Source organism: Marmota marmota, unplaced genomic scaffold (assembly GCF_001458135.2).
Source record: "Marmota marmota marmota unplaced genomic scaffold, marMar, whole genome shotgun sequence".
Classification (NCBI taxonomy): Eukaryota; Metazoa; Chordata; class Mammalia; order Rodentia; family Sciuridae; genus Marmota; species Marmota marmota.
Window position 1 is genome coordinate 11,227,482 of NW_026000057.1, and position 21,327 is coordinate 11,248,808.

Here is a 21,327-nt window from a genome sequence, read left to right on the forward strand (position 1 = left end):
GTAATAAATTTTTAGTGGTTGCCTTAGAGTTTGCAGTATACCTTTACAGCTAACCCAAGTCCACTTCCAAACAGCACTGCATTGCTTCACACCTGGTAGGCAGACGGCTTACAACAGAAATCTCAAATCCTCCCTCCCATGGTATTTCACTTCACTGATCCATATGCTATAACACTCCAACGCAGTGTTACTATTAATACTTTGAATAGTTATGTATTAGACCAATTAAGAATAAAAGGTCTCATTTTGCCAACATTTATCCTTCTCTGACACTGTATACAGATCTGAGTTTCTTACATCATTTTACTTCTGAAGAGCCTTTTAACATTTCTTGCAGGTTAGATCTCCTGGTGATGAATTCCTTCTTCTCCTCCTTTATGTTTGAGAATGAGAAAGTTTTTATTTCTTATTTAAATTATCCTTCTTGTAAAGGATAATTTCTGTGGATTTAGAAGTCTGGGTTAGTGGGTTTCCTTTTCCCTGAAGATTTCATTATTTCACTCTGCTCTCTTCTTGCTTCTATGGTTTGTATGTACAAATCGGATTCATTCTTACCCTTGTTCCCTTATAGGGAGGGTTTGAATTTTTTTCCTCTGGCTGTTTTTAAGATTTTCTCTTTGTCTTTGGCTTTCTGCGGCTTTCTGCAATGTGAATTTGATATGCCTAGGTATAGACTTATTGATAATTATCTTACTTGGTGTTTGAGTTTCTTGGATCTGTGGGTTGGCGTGTCATTTATTTTGGAAAATTCTTGGCTGTTACTTCTCCTCTTAGTGTCACTTGTAATTTCTGAGTGAAAAGCAGACATGGTTAGGTGATGGGAGTTGAAATAAATGGGCCATTAGTGTGAGGTTTTGTATTAATTTGACTAGGAGCTGGTCTGTGTTTAATGCTTGCTCTAGCTGTAGGTGTCAGAGGCTTCAATTTCCACTAGTGTCTTTGTTTGTTATCTCTGGGTTTCCATAAAAACACCTTTTTACATAGAATCTATACAAGCTCTTTCAGCTCTAACTTGCTGCACTTCACGGACACCCCTGGATGTGGTGGTAAAGTAGCAGTGAAACCGAAATTTTTGAGATGAAACTTGATTACTGGCTTCTGCCAGCGGGCGGGACAGGTGAGACTGGAGTTTCTCCACGGCTGCTGCAGGGTGGGGTCTGCATAAGGCTGCAGGTCTCCGCAGCCAAGAATGCTGCAGTTCTTGATGGTGGGCTTGGTATGGACCCCAGCAGCTCACCATCAATTTCTTTTTCTTTCCAGGTTCTTATCTTCTGAATTTGAAGAATGAAATCCACAGATCAAGATGAGTGAGCGTAAGAGTAGGATTTATTGAAGAATAGACACAGGAACAGAACACTTGCAGGGAATGGGGGACCCAAGAGCAGTTTTTCTCCATCAGAGTGTGCCAGTCTATAGGTTTACATAGCACTTGGGATCCTGCTAATGGTCCAAACTTAGGCTAAGTAGGGTTGGAAAAAAGTACCAGTGCTATTGGTTCAAACTTGTGCTAATTAGGATTTGGAAAAGTGAGCTACTGGTCAACTCTTGAGTCCCCACTTCCATTCAGGTCTGCCCAACTTCCACTTTCTCACTGCAGGTCAGGAGGTGGGAGGTTGAAGTTGTCAGATGGTCTATGCTTATGGGTTTTGAGCTGCAGCACTGCACGGAAAGTGAGTCTGAAGTAGGTGTCCATACCATGCCCAGGCCTGGCCAGCAAAGGCTGTGTGCCATGGCTTGCAGGACTTCAGGACCACCCTGCCTGCCTGGTGGCTTCAAGAGGCAGCAGGGCATGCTAGCTGCCTGGGCCCCAACTCACCCAGGCTGCCACTACACTGCTGCCCCTCAGGAGGAACTAGTAGGCCAGCTGTGTGGCTGCCGGGGCGCTGTGTCAACAGGGGAATTCTGCTACCCCGTGTTTAAGTCTCTTTTTGTCACTGGGCTATGACCGTCCCAGGTGTTTCTCAGTTTTTTGACGCTGTTAGGCAACATAGGAAGGCTCGAGGAAGGTGGGGTGGGTAATCTCTCTCCCTTAGCACTGCGCAAGTTTCTGGTGAAATCTTTTTCCCTTGTGTTATTGGCCTTTTTATGAAGAGATTCTGTTCTAATTCAAAATGGTCACTTGCCAGAAATACTAGGGTTCCTCTTGGGTTTTTACTATGAGAACCCGGTAGGGATCCTGGAATTAACATTTATGAAAATGTGGGGTTCCCCTAAGACTGCGGCCCCCAAGAGCTTCTCCATTCTTGCACTAGTCTACACTCCATATTCAGCAATTCTCGAAGTCCCTACAAGTCTATGGCTCTGATGGCTTTTGCTCCCAGGGAGCAGATCTTACCTGCATTCACCTATTTCTGTACATTTTAAGGTGATGGTTTTCCTTGTGATCTCAATTCTCTGACAGGTTCAGGGAAAGTTTTTGATATTTGGTTTATTCAAAATTTTCCTTCTATTGTGGGAGTGATGACCAAGTTTTTCACATGTTGGAGCTGAAACCAGAAATCCTTCTGATTTTTTTCACATTCTATCATTTTAAATACCAGGAAACTGAGGCTTGCTGTGGTTAAAGGAGTAGCTAGAGTCTTCAGCTCCTAAGCCAGCACTTTTCCCTTCGTCAACTTGCTTCTTAACATCTCATAAAAGCAATCTAGGGAACTGGCTTCAGAAAAAGCATTTGAAAGCATTCAGAATCAACAAGTGGTACTAAACACTCAGGATGTGTCAATCACCATGCTAGAAATTCTCATAAGGAAATATTTCTGAGTTGTGAAATCTTATCTTTCTGCAAGACAAATCCTTACCTTAAGTACCTGAACTTTGCAGATAAGGAAATCATGGCTCAGAGATATTTAAGGAGCTTGTCTTTGATATAAGAGCAAATAACAAGTGGGGTTGGCATTGAGTCTTCTCTCTGCAACTAACAAGTTATATGACTTGGGCCAACTTATTTAAATTCTCTGAGCTATACTGCACAAAAGAGGATAGAATACTAATTACCACTCTAGATAACTAAGATACAAATAGCACTTATCATGGCTCTAGTACCAATTTGTTTAAAAATTTATAATATATTATAATTTATATATTATTATAGTAATAACTAATAATTATTATGAGTGTTATTATAATTAATATGATATATATTGATATGTTACTAAAAATAGATGAGGGTTACAATATCAAATCATGGAAATAAACTTTATTATATGGCCCCTCATGAATAGAGTGCAAAACTGCATGAATCATAAATGTGTTCAGAGTTCTCAGCAGGGCTGGTAGGTCCCACATAATCTTAGGTGCCAAGAGAAATAGTTTAAGAGCTGGATGAACTTTTAGGCCAGCATTTGTGGAAATATGTCCATCAAAATCCAGCCCAAAGACATTAAATTGGTTAGTACATTTGGTCAGCTTTTAAAAAAATATTGTTCAGGAAGAGTACAATAACAAAAACAGTGTTAGAATAAGCTCTTGGTGCTTTGAGAACCGTTTCCTGCTGCGCCCCTCCCCTGACTTAGGCAATGGCAAGGCCCTACTGAGGTGGATGGCGCAAGGCGTCCATCCTCTGGAGGAGCGCAGTATGTTTCTGGGAATGGGCTGATTTGTTTTTGTATTCCTTTAATAAGTATAGTTGCGATTTCTCATATGACCATTAAGTATGAAGGAAAAAACATGACTTTCCCAATTAATGCAACTACTTCTAAAGAATAGATCTGTTTGCTCTAAATGCAATGATTCAGCTGTGGAGTGTAAATTGTTAATGTCTAATGAAAAACTCCCTGTATTCCTGTCAAGGAAGTTTTTGAGAAATTAAATTAAAATCTAGAGAAGAAAAATTAATGTTAAGAAGACAGATTAGTGCTTGGTACTGGGCAACTTGTTCTTGTTCCTGTGCACAATGGTTTGTGCTCTTACTCTTGTTTGATTAAAATTAATAACAAGTCAACCACTTGCCGTAACCATGGCACCGGTTCCAGTCAGTAAGTCAAGAAAGAATAGTCAAGGTATAGGCCAATAGTTTGGGACATTTCTAACTATTATTAAAAGTTAACTAAGCAGAAACAGCTCAAAGCAAAACGCGAACTGAAAGTACAAATGCATGCTTATGCATAAGCCAAGATACATTCTTCTATTCTAATTGTAGCTACGTAATATTTTGTTTCTTTGAATAATGATTCCTGTTTTGTAACCACAAAGTACTGTGAGCCTGCCAAAATGAAAAGTATATATGATCAGCTTCACAAGTAAAGATTGGGATCAACACCTTCACTTTGGTGTCTGTGTTGTTTCTCCACCCCTCTTTCGCCGACTCCTCACCATCCGTTCGTCTCCTGAGACCCCCTGTTGGAGCTGGTCTCCAACAGTTTCCAACTCAAATGGTTGCAGATGTCACTGAGAATCCCTGAAATGGCTGCGTTTGATGCCTGGCTCTGGAGGTGAATTTCCAAGAAGGGATGCAAAACACAGGTTCAAGTCAAGGCTCCATCCTGGGAAAGCTTGGCCTCACATACTGGCTCTCAACTTGAGCAACAAGGATCAGCAGAGACATGCAGAAGCAAGAGGCTGCTCAACTTATTACTAACAGATTGATGGGGGTTACAATATCAAATCATGGAAATAAGCTTCACTATCTGACCCCATCAGATGGGCTGATGGACAAAGGAGTCGAAAACATCCCAGAGTCTGACCAAGTCTCTAAGCTAACCTAGCAGGGTCCCATCAGGGCCACCATGAGACCCAAATCTGTCCTTGACGATTATGGGAGCATCTTTCTGTAGGCCCCCGTCTTTGTCAAAGTGCTAGACATCATCATCTCAAGAGAGGCCATGATCACAGTCACTCGGTCATCTCCATGGTGATCCTTAGGACCACAGAGTCCTCTGGGTAGCCATAAAACAGGAGCTGTGCAATAAAAGGAGACAGGAACAGCAATACTGGGGAGAAAACCTGGGGTGACTGAGGGGGTCCGGGAGGCTGTCCAAGCAGTATCTGTGGAGAGACATTTCAGGTGGCAGAGGTTGCAAGTGACAATGGGAAATGACTCACATGCTCCAGCCAACTGTTGTGATCAGGCTCCAAAATGTCAGCCTGGGTCCAGCATAGGCTGAATCAGCTAGGGTCAGGCCCAGCAATGGCCATATGTGTTCATAGGGGTCTTGACTGCTGGGCACATCTATCTGGGGTCAGGTGTGAGGCCAGTGTGTGAGTTTTACACTTACTGGTGTAATGACACATCCTTAGAGTTGACACAGGAACAATTTCTTCAAACACAAGACAAGGACAGAGGCTTTTTGTCTGCCACTCAAACGTCTTCAAATAAAAATGGCAGAGATACTTGGCACCATTAAGTTACCGGCTCATGTGGCCTTGTTTCTTTCCAAGGGAAGGAGCTTCCAAGGCAAAACCCACACCTGTTACCATGGAAGCCAAACTTTCTTTTCTATACCTAATCTAGAGATAGTTATCACTTAAAAAGAGAAGATAGAATACAGCTATGAACTAATTTCTTAGGAATCCAGTTTCTTTTTACATAAGGATTTTAGAAATTGAATCCTAGTTATTTTGAAGGTATAGAAACTATAATTAAGATATATTTAAAGACCTTCTCTTTGATATGAGAATGAATAACTAGCAAGGTTTGATTCTAGTCTGATTCATTTAAAAATATCAGTCAAGTACAATATAAAGGGTGATTAATAGACATGACAATAGTGATATGGCAGAAAACCATGTCTTTGTTCTAAAAAGAACAAAATGAGATTCTTTTTCTTTAAAATTTCCCAAACTGAAATATTATACAGTATTGAGAATTCTTTTAAACCCTGTACTATACAAGAAATAATGTTTATGATGGGTAAAAATACATAAAATCCTAGTCTGGGCTAAGACTTCATATTTTATAGGAAGTCTTATATGCTCAAAGAGTGGTCTCAGAATCAGCGGCGGCAGCATCAGCACCACCTTTGAACTTGTTAGACATGTAAATTATTGAATCAGAAACTCTGGGAGTGGGACCTATGTGATTCCCAGGCACCCTAAGAACCACTGCAATGACAAGGTCTCAGGTCCAGCAAGGACCAGAGTATGACTCTAAGCCCTGAAATGGGAAAGTTCCAGTAGACATGCTCCATATCACAGGGATTGTCCTGTGATAATGAGATACTTCTCTGTGTTGTTGAGGTGTTTGCTGTGGACACATTTCCATGGATATGCATAAAGGTAAGACAGCTGCTGATATTTATTTATGACTACTTATTGACTGCTAATGAAGCAACATGAGACAGCCTCAACCTTTTGTTTCTGCTATCCCCAATCTTTCTTTGCTTTAGTCATTGGCAGAACTCATTCATACACAAAAGGAAAATTGGTTTACTTAAAGCAGACTGTCACAGCCTTGCCACGATTGACATTTGGGCTAGATCATTTCTGTACTGGGGAGCTGCCCTCCATCGTAGGAAGTTGACCAGCATCCTTGGACTCTACCCACCAGATCTCAGTAGCAGTTCCCCTCCTCGTCCATCCTGATCCCCCAACTAAATCATGACAATCCAGAATGTCTCCAGACATTGTCAAAGATCTCTTGGGGACAGAATTGTACCTGCTTGAGAACCACTGATTTAAGCCAAAGCAGTAAGGGCACAAAGTGGTCACAAAGGAGCAACGTGGCAATGAGAAGCTGAAGTGGGCTTCCAGCAGCCAGGGGTGACTCACATTGTAGGACCGGCCATGCCTCTGTCTCCACTGCACCAGCACTACCTGGGCGACAACCAGGGTGCAGAGGAAGATCAAGATCATCTCCACGTGCATGGACTCGTGGCCACGGTGCATCTTGTACATCCTCTCCTGCTGCAGACTGGAACCAGCAAATGAGGTCATCTGAAAAAGCCCTCAACCTTTGCACATTTAGCGAAAGAGAAAATAACAGGTTGGGCTCATAGGAAGAGGAGGATTGAAAAAGCAGGTACTAAGCTTTGATCACAACGCTTCTCTTTATTTCTCCCCTTCCCCTTAGGTTTGGGAAAAGGACAGCAGATTCTATCAGCAAAACCAGTTCCTCTCAGTCCTTTGCCTCCCCCAAGTGATTTTGAGTTCACTTTTTTTTTTCTTTCCAAATTAAGTAATGAAGCCAAGAAGCAAGATGGGCACTGGGAAGACAGGTTCCAGTCCCTGATGGGCCACTTCATGGACCCATAATCTTGGAAAGTCGTTTATCCTCAGTTTCCTCATCTATAAATTTAAGATAATCCCTTCGTACCTCATGGTACTTATGATGTAAGCACATGTTATTTGTAGCTGTATCAGGAAAAATATATATATTAGGCTGAGTCATATGAAACTGCCATTTTTTGAAAGTCAAAAGCAGTAGAATGTTGGTAATTTCCACCATTTTTGATAAAAGGATATCCTGCAGAAGGAGCCTATGCCCAAAAGGGAGTATATTATCCATGGGGAAATGAAAGCTCCAGAGTGAGCTTGTTGTATAAATTATTATACAACTATTATAGGAAGGAAGAATAGGCCTGAGCATTTTCTTAGATGAGCACAAACATTCAGATGATAGTTGGACTTTCAATTTTTAGCTGAACACAATTTTTTCACAGTGACTGAGAAAATGACTAAAATCATATGGCATCTGGTTTGAAGCCCTAGAATAGAAGTGACTTTGAAGAAAACATATAGCAGTGGTTCTTGACCTTTGCTGCCAGTTAAAATCATTAGAAAGTTTTATAAACCCCAGTGCCCGTGCAGTACCCCAAATCATTTAAGTGATCTTTGCTGGGTATTAGGAGCAGGATTGTGTCTTCCACCTCCAGGATTCATCCCTGGTGTGTCACCTTGCCAGCCCAAACTCACCAATACCTTGATCTTGGACTTCAAGCCTACAGAACTATGACAAAGTAGGTTTCTGTTGTTGAAGCCTGCCAGGCTGTTCCGTATTGTCACGGCAGCCCTGGCAAACTAATACAGATGACCACGATGGGAGCTAGCCATTGGTAATCAATTTTTAAAAATTTAAATTGAATTTATTTTGAACTGATACATAAAAACATAAAAATATGCAGATTAATGGAGCATCATGTGATGTTTTGATACATGTATACACAGTCTAACGTTTAAGGCATCAGTCATTTTTAAAGCTTTTCATGTGATTTTAAGGGGCAGCCAAGATTGAGAGCCACTGGCCTAGAGGAAGAGAGAGGCCCAGATTAAACACAGAGAAAGGGGGAAATTGACAAATGCTGCCAATTGCTTAGCATTCTCTCACCAGCAGCAGGGTAACACCATTAATCACAAAATCTCTTAAAGTGAAGTTTCCATTTAGGATTGGTTACAGTATGCAGTTAGCTAGTGTTTCAATCAGAAAACGCTGCAAGGGAATATTCTGTGCCAAAACGCTGATTTTTTTTTTTTTTTTTTTTAAAGGCACTTGATGGGTATGTTCCAGCATTTCTATACAGTCTGGAAGTACCATCAGAAAAGGGCCCCATGCAAATCCCAGGGGTGCCCCCTGCTGGTGAAGACATAGAAATGAACCAGTAAATATTCCTGCTTCACTTCAGCTTCTTGGAGATGGACTCTTTGAATGTTACTGTGGGGAGGCATAAACAGGCGGACTGAAAGCCTTTCGCTGATCAAGAGAAGAAGCTGGAGTCTAGATCAGAGAATCGACTTGAATAAAATTACATGACTTTTAGTTACTGTTGAAAGCTGCACTCAGGAGACAGGAATGATTTCTAGAAGCTCATACGAAAGAAAAAACTCATTTGTCTCTCAGAAGAAAAGAAAGTGAAGAAAAATGAAAAGGGTACCAGAGGTTAGTTATGATTTTTACACACACAAATCCGAAATAAATATTTAATATTCTGTGTAATTAATGGACTTCCAACTTAGGCTATGAAGATATAGGAGTGAATTCATTGTTGATAGAGAATATCACTTGCACAGACAGAAAACAAAATATGCTTTATGATATTAATTCATTTTGTATATATATACATACAAACATACATACACATTGAAAGCACCTAGCAAATGGATTAACCTATGTGGAAGAACTTTCAAGATCACAAATTGATATACAATGTAATAAGTATTTCCAGTTTTGAGTAAGGATACATTCAATTGATCACTATAAGACAAAAAAGGGAAGAAATCTTCATTTCTCCTCTTTTGTGGTGCTCACAGTGTCCAAGAGTCCCATTGTAGGTCCCAGCACATAGAGAAATTCATATGTTTTATGTGCCTAAAATAAACAGCCACTTGATACTGCCATATTTTGAAGAATATGTTAATCCAGCTTTGTGGGATTGCATGGATCACACTAGCAAACACATGAAATCCGTGCAGATTTGGTTTGAAGTACCTTTTTGCTGTAGCTACACAGTTTCCTCATTCCACCTTCTTTATCCCAGGAAATATACAAATGAACTGATGACTTCATTGAGTTTCTCAAACTGTTAAGATGCGAATCTAATTTTTAATAAAGCGATTATAAAAAAATACTGATCACTTACTTCCACTCATCATCCGCAGAAAGCTTTGTGTGAGAGATCTGAAAAACATGAAAAACACCCTTGTTAAAAAAAAAACTCACTTTCTTAGCTTTTATTTTATAGCTTATATTTTAGAGCATTCTATAAGAAACCCAAACTATTAAAAACAGCAATGTTCCCTGGGACTGGAATAATTTAGAATGAAAATCCTAATAAAATAAAAATAAATATTACAGGGTACACACAGGGTAGCATGTATCCAAACATCACATTACCCCATTAATGTGGACATTTATATTTTATGTACCAGTTCAAAAAAAATCTAATTTAAATTTAAAAAAATTACTGAAGGCTGGTTCCCAATCTGGAAATCTGTATTAGTTTGCTAGGGCTGCCATGACCTTATGGCACAGACTGGGTAGCTTAAATGACAGAAACTCATTTTGTCATAGTTCTGGTGGCTTGAGGTCCAAGATCAAGGTGTCGGTGAGTTTGGGCTGGCAGGGTGAAGTACTAGGGAGGAAGCCTTTAACAGGTGAGTTCTGGGGCTGTTATAAAACTGAAACAAAACAAATAAATGAATAACAAGAACAAAACTCCAGAGATCAAGTCACCACTGATAAATATTTGATTCTGCTCCTAAGTCAGAGAACCAGATGTGGTTCCATTCCTGCCCTTGTGCTTTGGCAGATCACTGAAGGTCACAGAGAGTGGCCTCCCCTATCACAGGGACCGCCACTCCGGTTCCTAGGCTATGGTGTATGAATCCAGTATCCCTAAAACCAATCTGTTTTGCTGGTATCTTAAATGATGCCAGTTAGGGAATTTGGCTCCAAGGTCAAGGCTTTAGAGGCTAAACGGACCACAGGCTCCTGTGTCCTGGAAAATGAAGCATCATTTAAGAAGGGTTACTGTGGCCCTTGCAGATTGAGCAGGCATCAGAGAGACCTTTCCCAAGACAGAGTCCATTCATGGGCTGCTTTCCTTTGGTTACTGCTAACTTACCATATTTGGTTATTTGAGGTCTTGGACACTAGTCACCAGAAAGACATAATCTTACAACTTTCACAGAGACCACAGACCACCTAACCCCTAGTCCAGCAATGTTAAAAGACACTCTTTCAAAGCCCAAATCCCCAGTGATGGCAAAGAAAAGGGAAAGCAAATAAAATATCTGTTAAACAAATCTGATATTAGCCAGATCTTCTCCCCTCTGTTTTCTTCTTCAAATGGTGTAAGCCATCCGGGCAGAGAGAAAGAAACAAATGCCATCCACGGTTTACTCTAGGATCTGTCTGATTGGAGATACACTGGCTCCTCGGGAATATCTATGCTTCTGCCACAGGCATGAAGCATTCCCTTATAAAACAGAACAAGGCTTCGGATGACATGGATGAGAGTCACAGACAGGCTTAGGAGGGATCGGTACAATGCCAGGAAAACAGGACAGAGGTGGTGCTGTGACCGAGGCTGGCAGCTTCTCCATGGCTCCCTACCCACATGGTGGTCACAGCAGCCAGACTCAAGTGCCAAGTTCCAGCAGTAAAGCAACCTTCAGGTAATAGTTGTACCTGAATACCCTTCTCGGTTTGAGAGGCCCTTCTCTGCTGACTCTGCTCTTTAGGAAAAAACACTAGATGGGTTTGGAGCCTTGAGACATGCAGCTACCCAGCACCACCCACCACCACTGAGCTGGCTAGTTCCTTGAATAACAACCTTGGGCACATCACTAATCTATGTTTGTCTCCAGATACTGGATATTGATATAGTAATATCAATATCATTGCAATATTAGGAGCATAAATGAGATTGTACGAGAGTTTTGTAGAAAAGTACTTAAACCAAGGGTTGATGATCTTAATAAAAGTTACAACCTTCAGGACTCCCTTCTTTTTGTTGTTTGAAGTTCACAGAGCTTGGTATTGAAATTATGGGACTGGGTTTTTAGTTTCCTTAAGAGAAAAATTCCATTTGTATCTTACTAGTAAAATAGCCCTGGATATAACTGTCTCCAACTATCCATCAGATTGTAAGTCACTTTTTAAAAAATATTTATTTATTTATGTTTAGTTGTAGTTGGACACGATACCTTTACTCCATTCATTTATGTGGTGCTGAGGATCGACCCCAGGGCCTCACACCTGCCAGGTGAGTGTTCTACCGCTGAGCCACAACCCCAGCTCTGTAAGTCACTTTTAAGGAAGTGTGATAAGTTATTCTTTTGAAAAGGAGAAAAGTTTTAGAGGTGGAAATTGTAACCTGAAATTTTTCTATTTTTGTTAACTAAAAGTAGGGACTTCCTTAGGTAAAGTGATATTGAAAACCTATTTCTTAGAGAATAAGTGAATTAGGATGACAGTACTGATGTTGGTGTTGGTGATGATGATGATATTCTTAGAGACATCTCTTGTCTAGTTATAGTCCCCAAGAGTACAGCATTTTCCCCTATGGAGGGGTTCTAATTTTGGGGAAATGTTTTGTGACATATGATTTTACAAGTCCATTGGAAATCCTATGAGGATTTACTTTGGAAATGAAAATGACACTCAAATTCATCTGGAAATATAGCATATAAGGATAGCAGGGAACATTTAGAAGAATAAAGCCTAGAGCCTCGGTTTATCAGACTCTGCAATCCAGAATAAAGGTCACAGAAATCAAGTGAAAGCAGAAGATGAATGAACAGCACACAGAGTCCAAGAATAGACTCAACTGCACATGATGCCGAAGTCACTTCAAATCAATGAAGAAAAGTATACTGTTCATTAAATGGTGTCAGGACAACTGGCTAGGCATTTGGGAAAAACAAAGCTGGATCCACCCATATCTCATTCCTTGCTTCAAAATAAATTTCAGATGGATCAAATATTTAAATGTAAGGAAAAAAAATCTTAAAAGCACTAGAAGAAAATATGGGTAAACATTTTCATGATATTGCAGTGGAGAAGGCATTTCTAAGTATGATGTAGAGCCCAGAAATGATAAAGTAAAACAATAAACAGATTTCAAGGACATAAAAGTTGAAAGACAAATTAAACTGGGGAAAATATGACCTATGTGAGAAGCAGAAAGTTAATAAATTAAATATAAAAAGAGCTTTTTACAGTATAATAAGAAAAACATTTCCAAGGACAAAGTACTTGAATAAGAAATTTACAAAAGAAATATAAATAACCAATATATTTATGGAAAGATGTTTAAGCTTACTAATAACTGTGATTTAAAAAAAAAAGCAAGTGAAAACAAGATCTTCCAGTGAAACATGGTAAATTGATATGGTTTAAATATGACGTGTCCCCCCAAAAGCTCCTGTGTTAATGCAGGTATGTTCAGAAGTGAAATGATTGGATTATGATAGCTGTAATCTAACAGAGGATTGATGGGTTAATAATTTGAATGGAATTCTGTGTGGCAACTATAGACGGAAACAGGTAGGGAATAGCCAAAAGAAGTAGATCATTGGGACATGCCCTCAGGGATTATATCTTGTCCCTTAGTTGGTCTGTCTGTCTGTCTGTCTGTCTCTCTCTCTCTCTAGTTACCATGAGCTGAGCAATGTTCCTCCACCGCATCCTTCCATCAAGGTGTTGTGTCTCACCTTGGGCCCAGAGTAATGCAGTCTGCTGACCATGAACTGAACCTCTGACACTTGGCCAAAATATACTTTTCCTTCTCTAAGTTGTTCTTGACAGGTATTTTGTTCACAGTGACAAAAACCTAACTAACACAGAAACCAAATATATGCATTTACCTCCTTTCCTTCCTCAAACACCACTAGAATGACTGCAAAAGAATAAAAATTTTAACATAAACCTCCAAGTACAAGAGGAGGCGAGGAGTCTAAGCAATCAGTTTTGGAAACTGGAAAGCAGACGGTCTGTGGACAGTGACTGTGAGCAGAGGACGCTGGCACATGCTGGCAGCAGGAGGTGCAAGGGAGAACCAATCATGCCAAGAACTTTAGGAAGGCAGAGGGATTGCAGGACTTTTGGAAGCAGGTTCATGTGGGATTGCTAAAGAAGTGCATCCGTGAATCAGTGTAAAGTCCCCACACTGGCAGACTGCCAGTGGTCAAACCTGAGCATGGGACTCAGAGATGCCTGGCATGCAGAGAGGGCAGATGGCACCAGAAGTCCTTCTCTAAACCGAGAGAACCTAGCTCAGTCCTCTGTGGCAGCATCATCCCTGACCAGGCTGTCAGGTTCTGCCCTGCTGTAGAAGACAGACCCAGAAACACAAAATAATGTGAGTTTTGTTTATCTTAGTCTTTTTTGTGTCTTAACATTTCAAATGTTTGGTAACTGAGTGAGTAGAAATTAGAAGTGATGTAGGGATGATACCCCAGGGGAACTGGGATGGGGAAGGGGAGAATACGCTGTGCTCTGTTAAATTAAAGAGAGAGAGTTTTAAAATTTAACAACTCCAAACCATCCAAAGTGTATATTTAGTAAGACCAGGCTGTCCCCCCAACAGCACGCCTCTCTTCCCTCCCCAGCAGTGGGGTAGTCTGGGAGCAGCTCAGAACGGCCTGGAAATGCTAAGTCTGAAAAGGAGGTGTGTGGCAGAGATCCTACCTGCCATGGGTCCCCTGGGAGTCAACAGAAAGTCAGTCCTTATCCCTGCTTTAGGCACTAGAGTGGGCTGAACTATGTCCCACCCCCAAAGATATATCTGAATCCTAACCCTCATTACCTTATTTGGAAATAGGGTCTTTGCAGATATAATTAAGGATCTCAGGATGAGATCATCCTGGATTCAGGGTGGACCCTAATTCCAAAAGACTGGCTTCCTTGTAAGACAAAGGAGTGGGCCATATGCTATCCAGAGACACACAGACCCAGACAGAGTGAAGTCCGCATGAAGAGACATGCAGAGAACGGAGTGATGCAACCATAAGCCAACAACACCTGACGCCCCCAAAGCTGGAGGCGGCAGCTTTGTTTTCTCTACAATCAGGATCCTGCCAATATCCACACTTTGACCTCCAGAACTGTGTGAAGTTTCTGTTGTACGGTAGCCCTACAACAGGGCTAATACAGGCATGTTCAAACTTCTATCCTCTCAGTTCCTTGCTACCATCCGAGTTTGCAGTCAGCAGTGCACATAGGAAGCCTGTGGGTCTAGCACACTGTGAGGCTCATGAGTGGATGTGCATGCAAGGCTATAAGAGCAGACTGGTTTATAATAACTAGCCACGTGGCCTGGAGACCTCCACTTGGGCTCTTGGAGGCCCAGCATGTTAGACATGCACTTGTCCACTTGGCTTGGGTTACTGATAGCCAGACTCAGGCCTTGTTTAGGAAGACTGGATTTATTTATGGGGAACTATCCAAGTCAAGAGAAAAGAACTCTAGATATGCCACTCCTTGTTTTCCCATGCAAAGGCCTGGCCAGGTCAGTCTTCAGTCCAGCCTGCCTGTCAACAAGCCCTCCCTGCCAGCAAGAGCTTCCAAACAGTGGACAGGCAAACAGCCAAAAGTCACTATATATTTGAGAAAGAAGTTTCTGCAATTATAGCGACAAGAACACTGTATTAGTCAACTTTCTGTTGCTGTGACCAAAGTACCTGAGGAGGAATGGTTTACTTTGGCCCACAGTTTCAGTTCATGGTCCTCTGGCTCCACTGTTCTGGACCTGAGGTGAGGCAGAATGTCATGGCAGAAGGGTGTAGTGAAGACAGCTGGTCAGCTCTTGGTGGCTGGAAAGCAGAGGTGGGGTAGAAGGGGACAAGACAGTGTTCCTAAGGGCATGCCCTTAGTGACCTACTTTCTCCAACCATGCCCCCATCTGCCTACAGTTTCCACCCAGTAGTCCACTCAAAATATTAATCTATCAGATGGATTAATCCACTTAGAAGGTCAAAGCCCTCGTGATCCAATAATTTCCTAAAAATCCCACCTCTGGACATTGCTGCCTTGCTTAACACAGGAGCTTTTGGGGTCATTCTGGATCCAAACTATAACAAACACCACACTTTAAGGACTATAGAAAAACTGACAAAAGTTCTCAAAATAAAAAACAAGAGGACAGAAATGAAACATCTCATGAAGGGATTGAAGGTAAGTCAAATAATTCTCTCAGAAAAAAAAAATTTAAAACTCTAAGAGAAGGGATATAGGAGAGAAAATATAAATTATGTAAGAAATTTCCAAGAACTGAAAAATGTTTCCAACATGAAAAACTCACCAAGTACTCAGACAATGGATGAAAAAGATCCATATCTTTGTCTTTCCTCTTGAGAAATCTATAACATTTTAAAAATGATAATGCAGATCCATATCTATTGACATAGACTTTCATGACTCATTGTTACGAGATAATGAGCCTTCAAAATTGTTGTGCATAATGTGAGTCAATTTATGTAAATGTATGGTTTCATAAAGAGACATCCAAAAGTAAAAGATTCACAGAAGACATTACAAAAATGTTACCAGGAATGCTCCATTGGTGATGACATACATTGGAATATTTACTCTCCTTCTTATACTTTCCTATGTTAAATATTCTACGTGAACAATGACACCTAGAAAGAACAGTACAAAAGTGACTTTTTACTCTGTCTCCCCATTACTTCACCTTTTCTGATTACTTGCCAAGTCCCTTTTTCCAATCTCTGTGCCATGATTTGATCTACCTCTCACTTCTTTCTTTGATTCAGCCAAATCTCACTTTTGAGCTCCCTTTGTATCTCCACTTGGACGTCCCTCAGATGTGTGACTTAATCTGCCTCAAACTGAACACGTTAATTTTTTTTTTTACCCAAAGTGCTCCCATTGACGATGTCTCCAATTTCACTCAGTATTTCCACATTTCATCCAACAAACAGAAAACGGGGGCACCATTCTTGACCCTGTATCTGCAACCCATAACCTTTCTGTTGACCCTACCTGTAAATACTACCTCACATACATGTCCACTTCTGTCAGTCCCCTACGGTTCTACCCATCCATTTTTCATTCATTATTCATTCAGCAAATATGTATTGGCCACCTCCTGTGTGCTAGGCACTAGGTTGAGAGGTGGCTCACAGTGGTGAAAAGGACAGGTGAGGTTCCTGTTCTCATGAATCCAGCCCATGTTCTAGAGAAAACAATGAACAATAAACAAAAATTGCCTAATATAGTAACTTCTATGAAGAAAATAAACAGAAAGTGTGATAGAAAATAACCAGCAGGGAGAGGGACTATGGCTGGCTCCTCAGCTAGCAGGACTAGGGAAGGCTCCCTGGGCCCGAGGGCTGCATGGAGGTAGGCAGGGTGTCTGCCTGGGACCCTGCTGTTATGGTTTGGATGTGAGGTGTCCCCACAAAAGCTCATGTGTGAGACAATGCAAGAAGGTTCAGAGGAGAAATAGTTGGGTTGTTAGAGCCTTAACCCAGTCAGTGAATTAATCCCCTAATGGATTAACTTGAGTGGTAAGTGAAGGTGGGTGGGGTGTGACTGGAGGGGGTGGGCATTGGGGGTATGCCTTTGAGGTACTTATTTTGTATCTGGCCAGTGGAGTCTCTCTCTCTCTCTGCTTCCTGATCATCCTGTGAGCTGCTTCCCTCCTCCACACTCTTCCGCCACGATTCCTCAAACCCTGAGAAATGGAGCCAGCTGTCTATGGACTGAGACCTCTGAAACCGAGAGCCCCTAAATAAACTTTTCCTCCTCTACAGTTGTTCTGGTCACAGCAGCAAAAAAGCTGACCAAAACACTTGCCCTCACTCTTCTCCTCTTCAAATTGGAAGGGTGAAGGCATGAAAAGCAAACGGATCCATATTATTACCTTCCTGCTTATAATTCTTGTCAACATGACTCACAGGGACCTGTGTTTTCTCACCACTGTCCCTGCTCTAACCAACCAGAACATTCCTGTCCCCTGAATGCATTTTCTCCACCCCTAGTCTCCATGTGGGGGTGCTTTATTCCTGCTCATCCTTGGGCCCCACTTCCTCCAGGAAGCCCTTTGGGTCTGGCCCTTCCCATACGTCCATGGCACCCTGAGCATTGTCTCCAAACTGCACCTTTGATCATTTATTTACTTGTCTGAATCGGCAGGAGGGCAGCCTGGGCCTTACCCCACCACTGAATCCCGACGTCTGTGGCAGCACACACTCAGTATACTCGTGAAGGCCACCATGCTGGCATGGCCTTTCATCACCTGAGCTGCTGTCTCCAGGCCGATTTCCCCACTTTCAACCCTTCCCTCACAAAATCCTTCTGTTAGAAAAATCTTTCTGAAACAAGTGGCAAAGACAGGACAATGAATTTAGAAGCTATTAATGTCCCTGTGGTGTGTGTGTGTGTGTGTGTGTGTGTGTGTGTGGCAATGTACTCATTGATAAGGAATTCATGTTATACGGTATGGAAAAATTAATACTAAACAGGTAAAGGCAGATTGAGGCATCCCAAAATACTAGGCCAAGAAAACATGGAAGACTTTTGATCCTGTGCAAGTTGCTATATCCTGCCATTGACATGCTGAGGGTTACAATTTCGTTAGAGCAGAACATTCCAGTCCTATAGAGAGCTACCAGGCAATTTTCCCAAGAATTTCTTTGTTTTGTTTTGTTTTTGCTGCTGGGGATAGAACCCTTCTTTCCTCTTCTAAGAATTACTTTGTATCTACATATATTCTCCCCCTCCTCTATTGCCGGTGCATGCTTGGCAAGTGCTTTACTCAGCTCTGAGTGTATTTTTTTTTTTAGTTGTAGACAGTAGTACCCCTATGTATTTATTTTTATGTGGTGCTGAGGATCGAACCCAGGCCTTGCAAGTGCTAGGTGAACACTGTACTGCTGAGCCACAACCCCAGCCCTCTAAGTGTATTCTTTAAATCACTCAATCCCTTTCTTGTAAGATGCCTTGCTATCCTGTCTACACCAATCTAAGTTCTTGAAAAATAACTGATATAATCCCTTTCCCCACTTGAGGATTTTTTGCCTTTAAAACTTGTTTGAGGGGCTGGGGATGTGGCTCAAGTGGTAGCGCGCTCGCCTGGCATGCGTGCGGCCCGGGTTCGATCCTCAGCACCACATACAAACAAAGATGTTGTGTCCACCGAAAAATAAATAAATAAATATTAAAAAAAAAAAAAAAAACTACCGAGATTGACCTCAAACTTGCAGTCCTTTAAAAAAAAAAAAAAACTTGTTTGAAATCTGTAAGACCCCAGAATATATTCCAGCCAGTCAGAAATGTCTCTTGAGCTGCAGTTCTGCTCAGCACAAGTAAACTCATTGTTTCTTAATCAGTTTGTGCCTCGGTTTCTCTTAGGAGCCAGGAAGAGCAGGGCTGCCAAGGGAGGGGTATAGTTTACTCTGAGGCAGGAAGTTGATTTTCTCCCTTTGGTAGGACTTAGAGCCTGGAAAGCAGGCCTCGGACAAGCCCACGAGGGAGCTGCTAAACCCATGCTTCCTGCTCTTGGAGGAGTCTCAAAGTTTCCCAAGGTATAACTCCTCAACAGACTGTGGGATGTGGAGTTGAGGAAGGAGGATGGAGAATAGGGAGATGAAGTCTGAACAGCTGGGCCCCCCAATCATGAGGTTGTACATTACTATTCATTCATTCACCCACTTATTCATTTAACAAATATGGAATTGAGGCCTTGCTATGTGTCAGACTAGATTCCTGATACTGGAACTATAGCAGCTAATAAGATAAACCATGGTCAGCTCTCCTGGAACTTCCATATTGAAGGCTCTCACAATCAAATGTACAATTAGGCATGCTTTAGGTAGCATTAAAGGTGGTGAAGGAAAATAAAAGAGAATGAGGTTGAGAGTGATGGAATGCTACTATATGTTGGCCGGTCAGTAACTATACTGCTTTTCCTTTTAGTATCCTCAGCTCTTGTAAAGTCTCATTTAACCAAGCTCTTCTCACATTTTAAGTGCACAGTATCACCCTGGGGTCTGGTTAAATGCAGATTCTGATTCGAGTAGGTCTACACTGGGGACTGAGACTGCATTTCTTTTTTAATCTTTATTTTTTAGTTGTATATGGACACAATACCTTTATTTTATTTTATTTCTTATGTGGTGCTGAGGATCGAATTCAGGGCCTCCACTGTGCTAGGCGAGAACTCTACCGCTGAGCCACAACCCCAGCCCCTGAGACTGCATTTTGACAGGCTTCCAGGTGATGCTTTGACTGCTGATCCCTAGGCCACATTATCTTTCAACATGGGATTATAGGAAAAGCTGAGAGTCCCTTCCAAGGCAGAATTAATAGGGGTGCACACCTCCTGAGGATGGTGGGCAAGGCAGAGATGCTAGCTTTGAGAAGGGCAAACATCAGCAGCAAAGTTGATAGTGTGAAGTCCTCTGCCTTTCCTGGGAGGCAGGGTCTCAATCCATAGCCCCTTTGCATGATACTGGTTTGAAATCAGCAAGAGTCATGGAGTTTCCTTATAGGTTCTCCCATTCTAGAAAAGAAACCTCACATGCATAGTTTCTACACAAGGTCCTCCATGGCCGACTCTTCCCGGGTTCATTTTAAGTATTCATGAACTCTGGGTTCCCGCTAATGTATAGTCCCCCAGCCTATACTAATGTATAGTCCCCAATTGCTGGGGGATTGGTCTTTTCCTATGACCAATCCCCCAGCAATTTTTTTCAACCCCAAACAATTTAGTGCTTGTCTTCCATCCATCTGGAATTCTAACTCCTTCTCAACACCATGTGGTCAGATCCTATTTGTTCTTCAAATCCAGCTCAAACGCCACACCCACCTCATCAAACAGAAATTCTAGAACTCTTTGCCCCAACCTGTTTTGAGACACTAATGTATTCCCGTGAGTTAGTTTTGTTCTTGCTTTAAGGATGTTAATTCCTGAAGAAAGGCCCATCTCTGGATGATATTCCCATAGCTCCTATATCTGGTCAGAGCCTGCGAATTGTCCTACGAATTAAAACTAAAGTAGGATTGGATATATGTATTCACCACTGGTGGGAGGAGGAAAGGACTAACCTAGTGGTTCTCAAGACATCAGCTGCACCTGCTGGAGCTAGTTAGACAAGCTAATTATGATCAGCCTGAAATCCAAAGGTACCCACCAGAAACCCTGGGGACAGAGCCCAGCAATCTGTCTTTCAAGGAGCCCCAGGGTGATGCTGACGCACAAGCCTGGGCACCACACAGTTCGGCCAAAGGCCTGAAATCCACTCCTCACCCTCCCTCAGTCGCCCCCCTTCAATGACCCTTTACTCTGGGTCCCTGGGGGCCACTGCCCAGGAGAGAGGCAGCCAGTGTGGAGGATAGGAATGGATGGGGTCATCCTGGAAGCCGCGGGGAGAAGGATGGAGCCAAGGAAGAAAAGCAACTGGGCGCCCGGGAGGAAAGGAAGAAACGGGAGGGGATAGGCAGTCCCCAGGCAGCACCTTCCAGAGGTCATCGTCCCAGTTCAGGGCCGGCCTCACCGTGTGGGCGGCGGGACTGGGGACCAGTTGCGCGAGCCGCCCCGCCCCGGCTGAGCCTCGGGACCCTGGCCGCGCCTCCCCCGCCCGCGACGGTACCTGCTCGTGCTGCGGGGACGCCTGCAGCACTGCCGCCTTGCGCGCCGCCATGCCGCCTTCTTCCCGCGCTGCCGGGCTGCGGCGTGCTGCGCACAGAGGCCCCGGGGTCCTCCGCTGCCGGTGGGGACCCAGCGGGCGGCGGAGCGGGCGGCCCCGCCCCGGGCGGCGCGGTGCGGCTGCGGGCGCTGGCGGCCACCGCGGGCCGTTGGGCACGCGCTGCGCCTCCTCCGCAGTGCAGCGGCTCACGAGGGGCGTCGCGGTCGCCGGGCGCCGCTGTGGACCCTGGCCTCGCGGTGGAGAAGCCATCCTGTCAGCGGGGTCTGCAAAAAGGAATCGTCT

The 21,327-nt window shown here is 42.7% G+C and overlaps 1 protein-coding gene across 3 annotated transcripts in view; it reads right to left on the minus strand.

The window, feature by feature from the left end:
- Positions 1 to 21,321, minus strand: part of Rnf175 (ring finger protein 175) — a 56,968-nt gene extending 35,647 nt beyond the window's left edge. For all 3 annotated transcript variants that reach the window (XM_048813545.1, XM_048813544.1, XM_015484491.2), the window contains exons 1-3: positions 20,989 to 21,321; positions 9,510 to 9,547; positions 6,706 to 6,847 (exon numbers count right to left, since the gene is read on the minus strand). In XM_048813545.1, coding sequence (XP_048669502.1) covers positions 6,706 to 6,847; positions 9,510 to 9,547; positions 20,989 to 21,294 — 486 coding nt within the window. In that variant the 5' untranslated portion in view covers positions 21,295 to 21,321. The remainder of the gene's footprint in view (positions 1 to 6,705; positions 6,848 to 9,509; positions 9,548 to 20,988) is intronic.
- Positions 21,322 to 21,327: the final 6 nt, after the last annotated feature.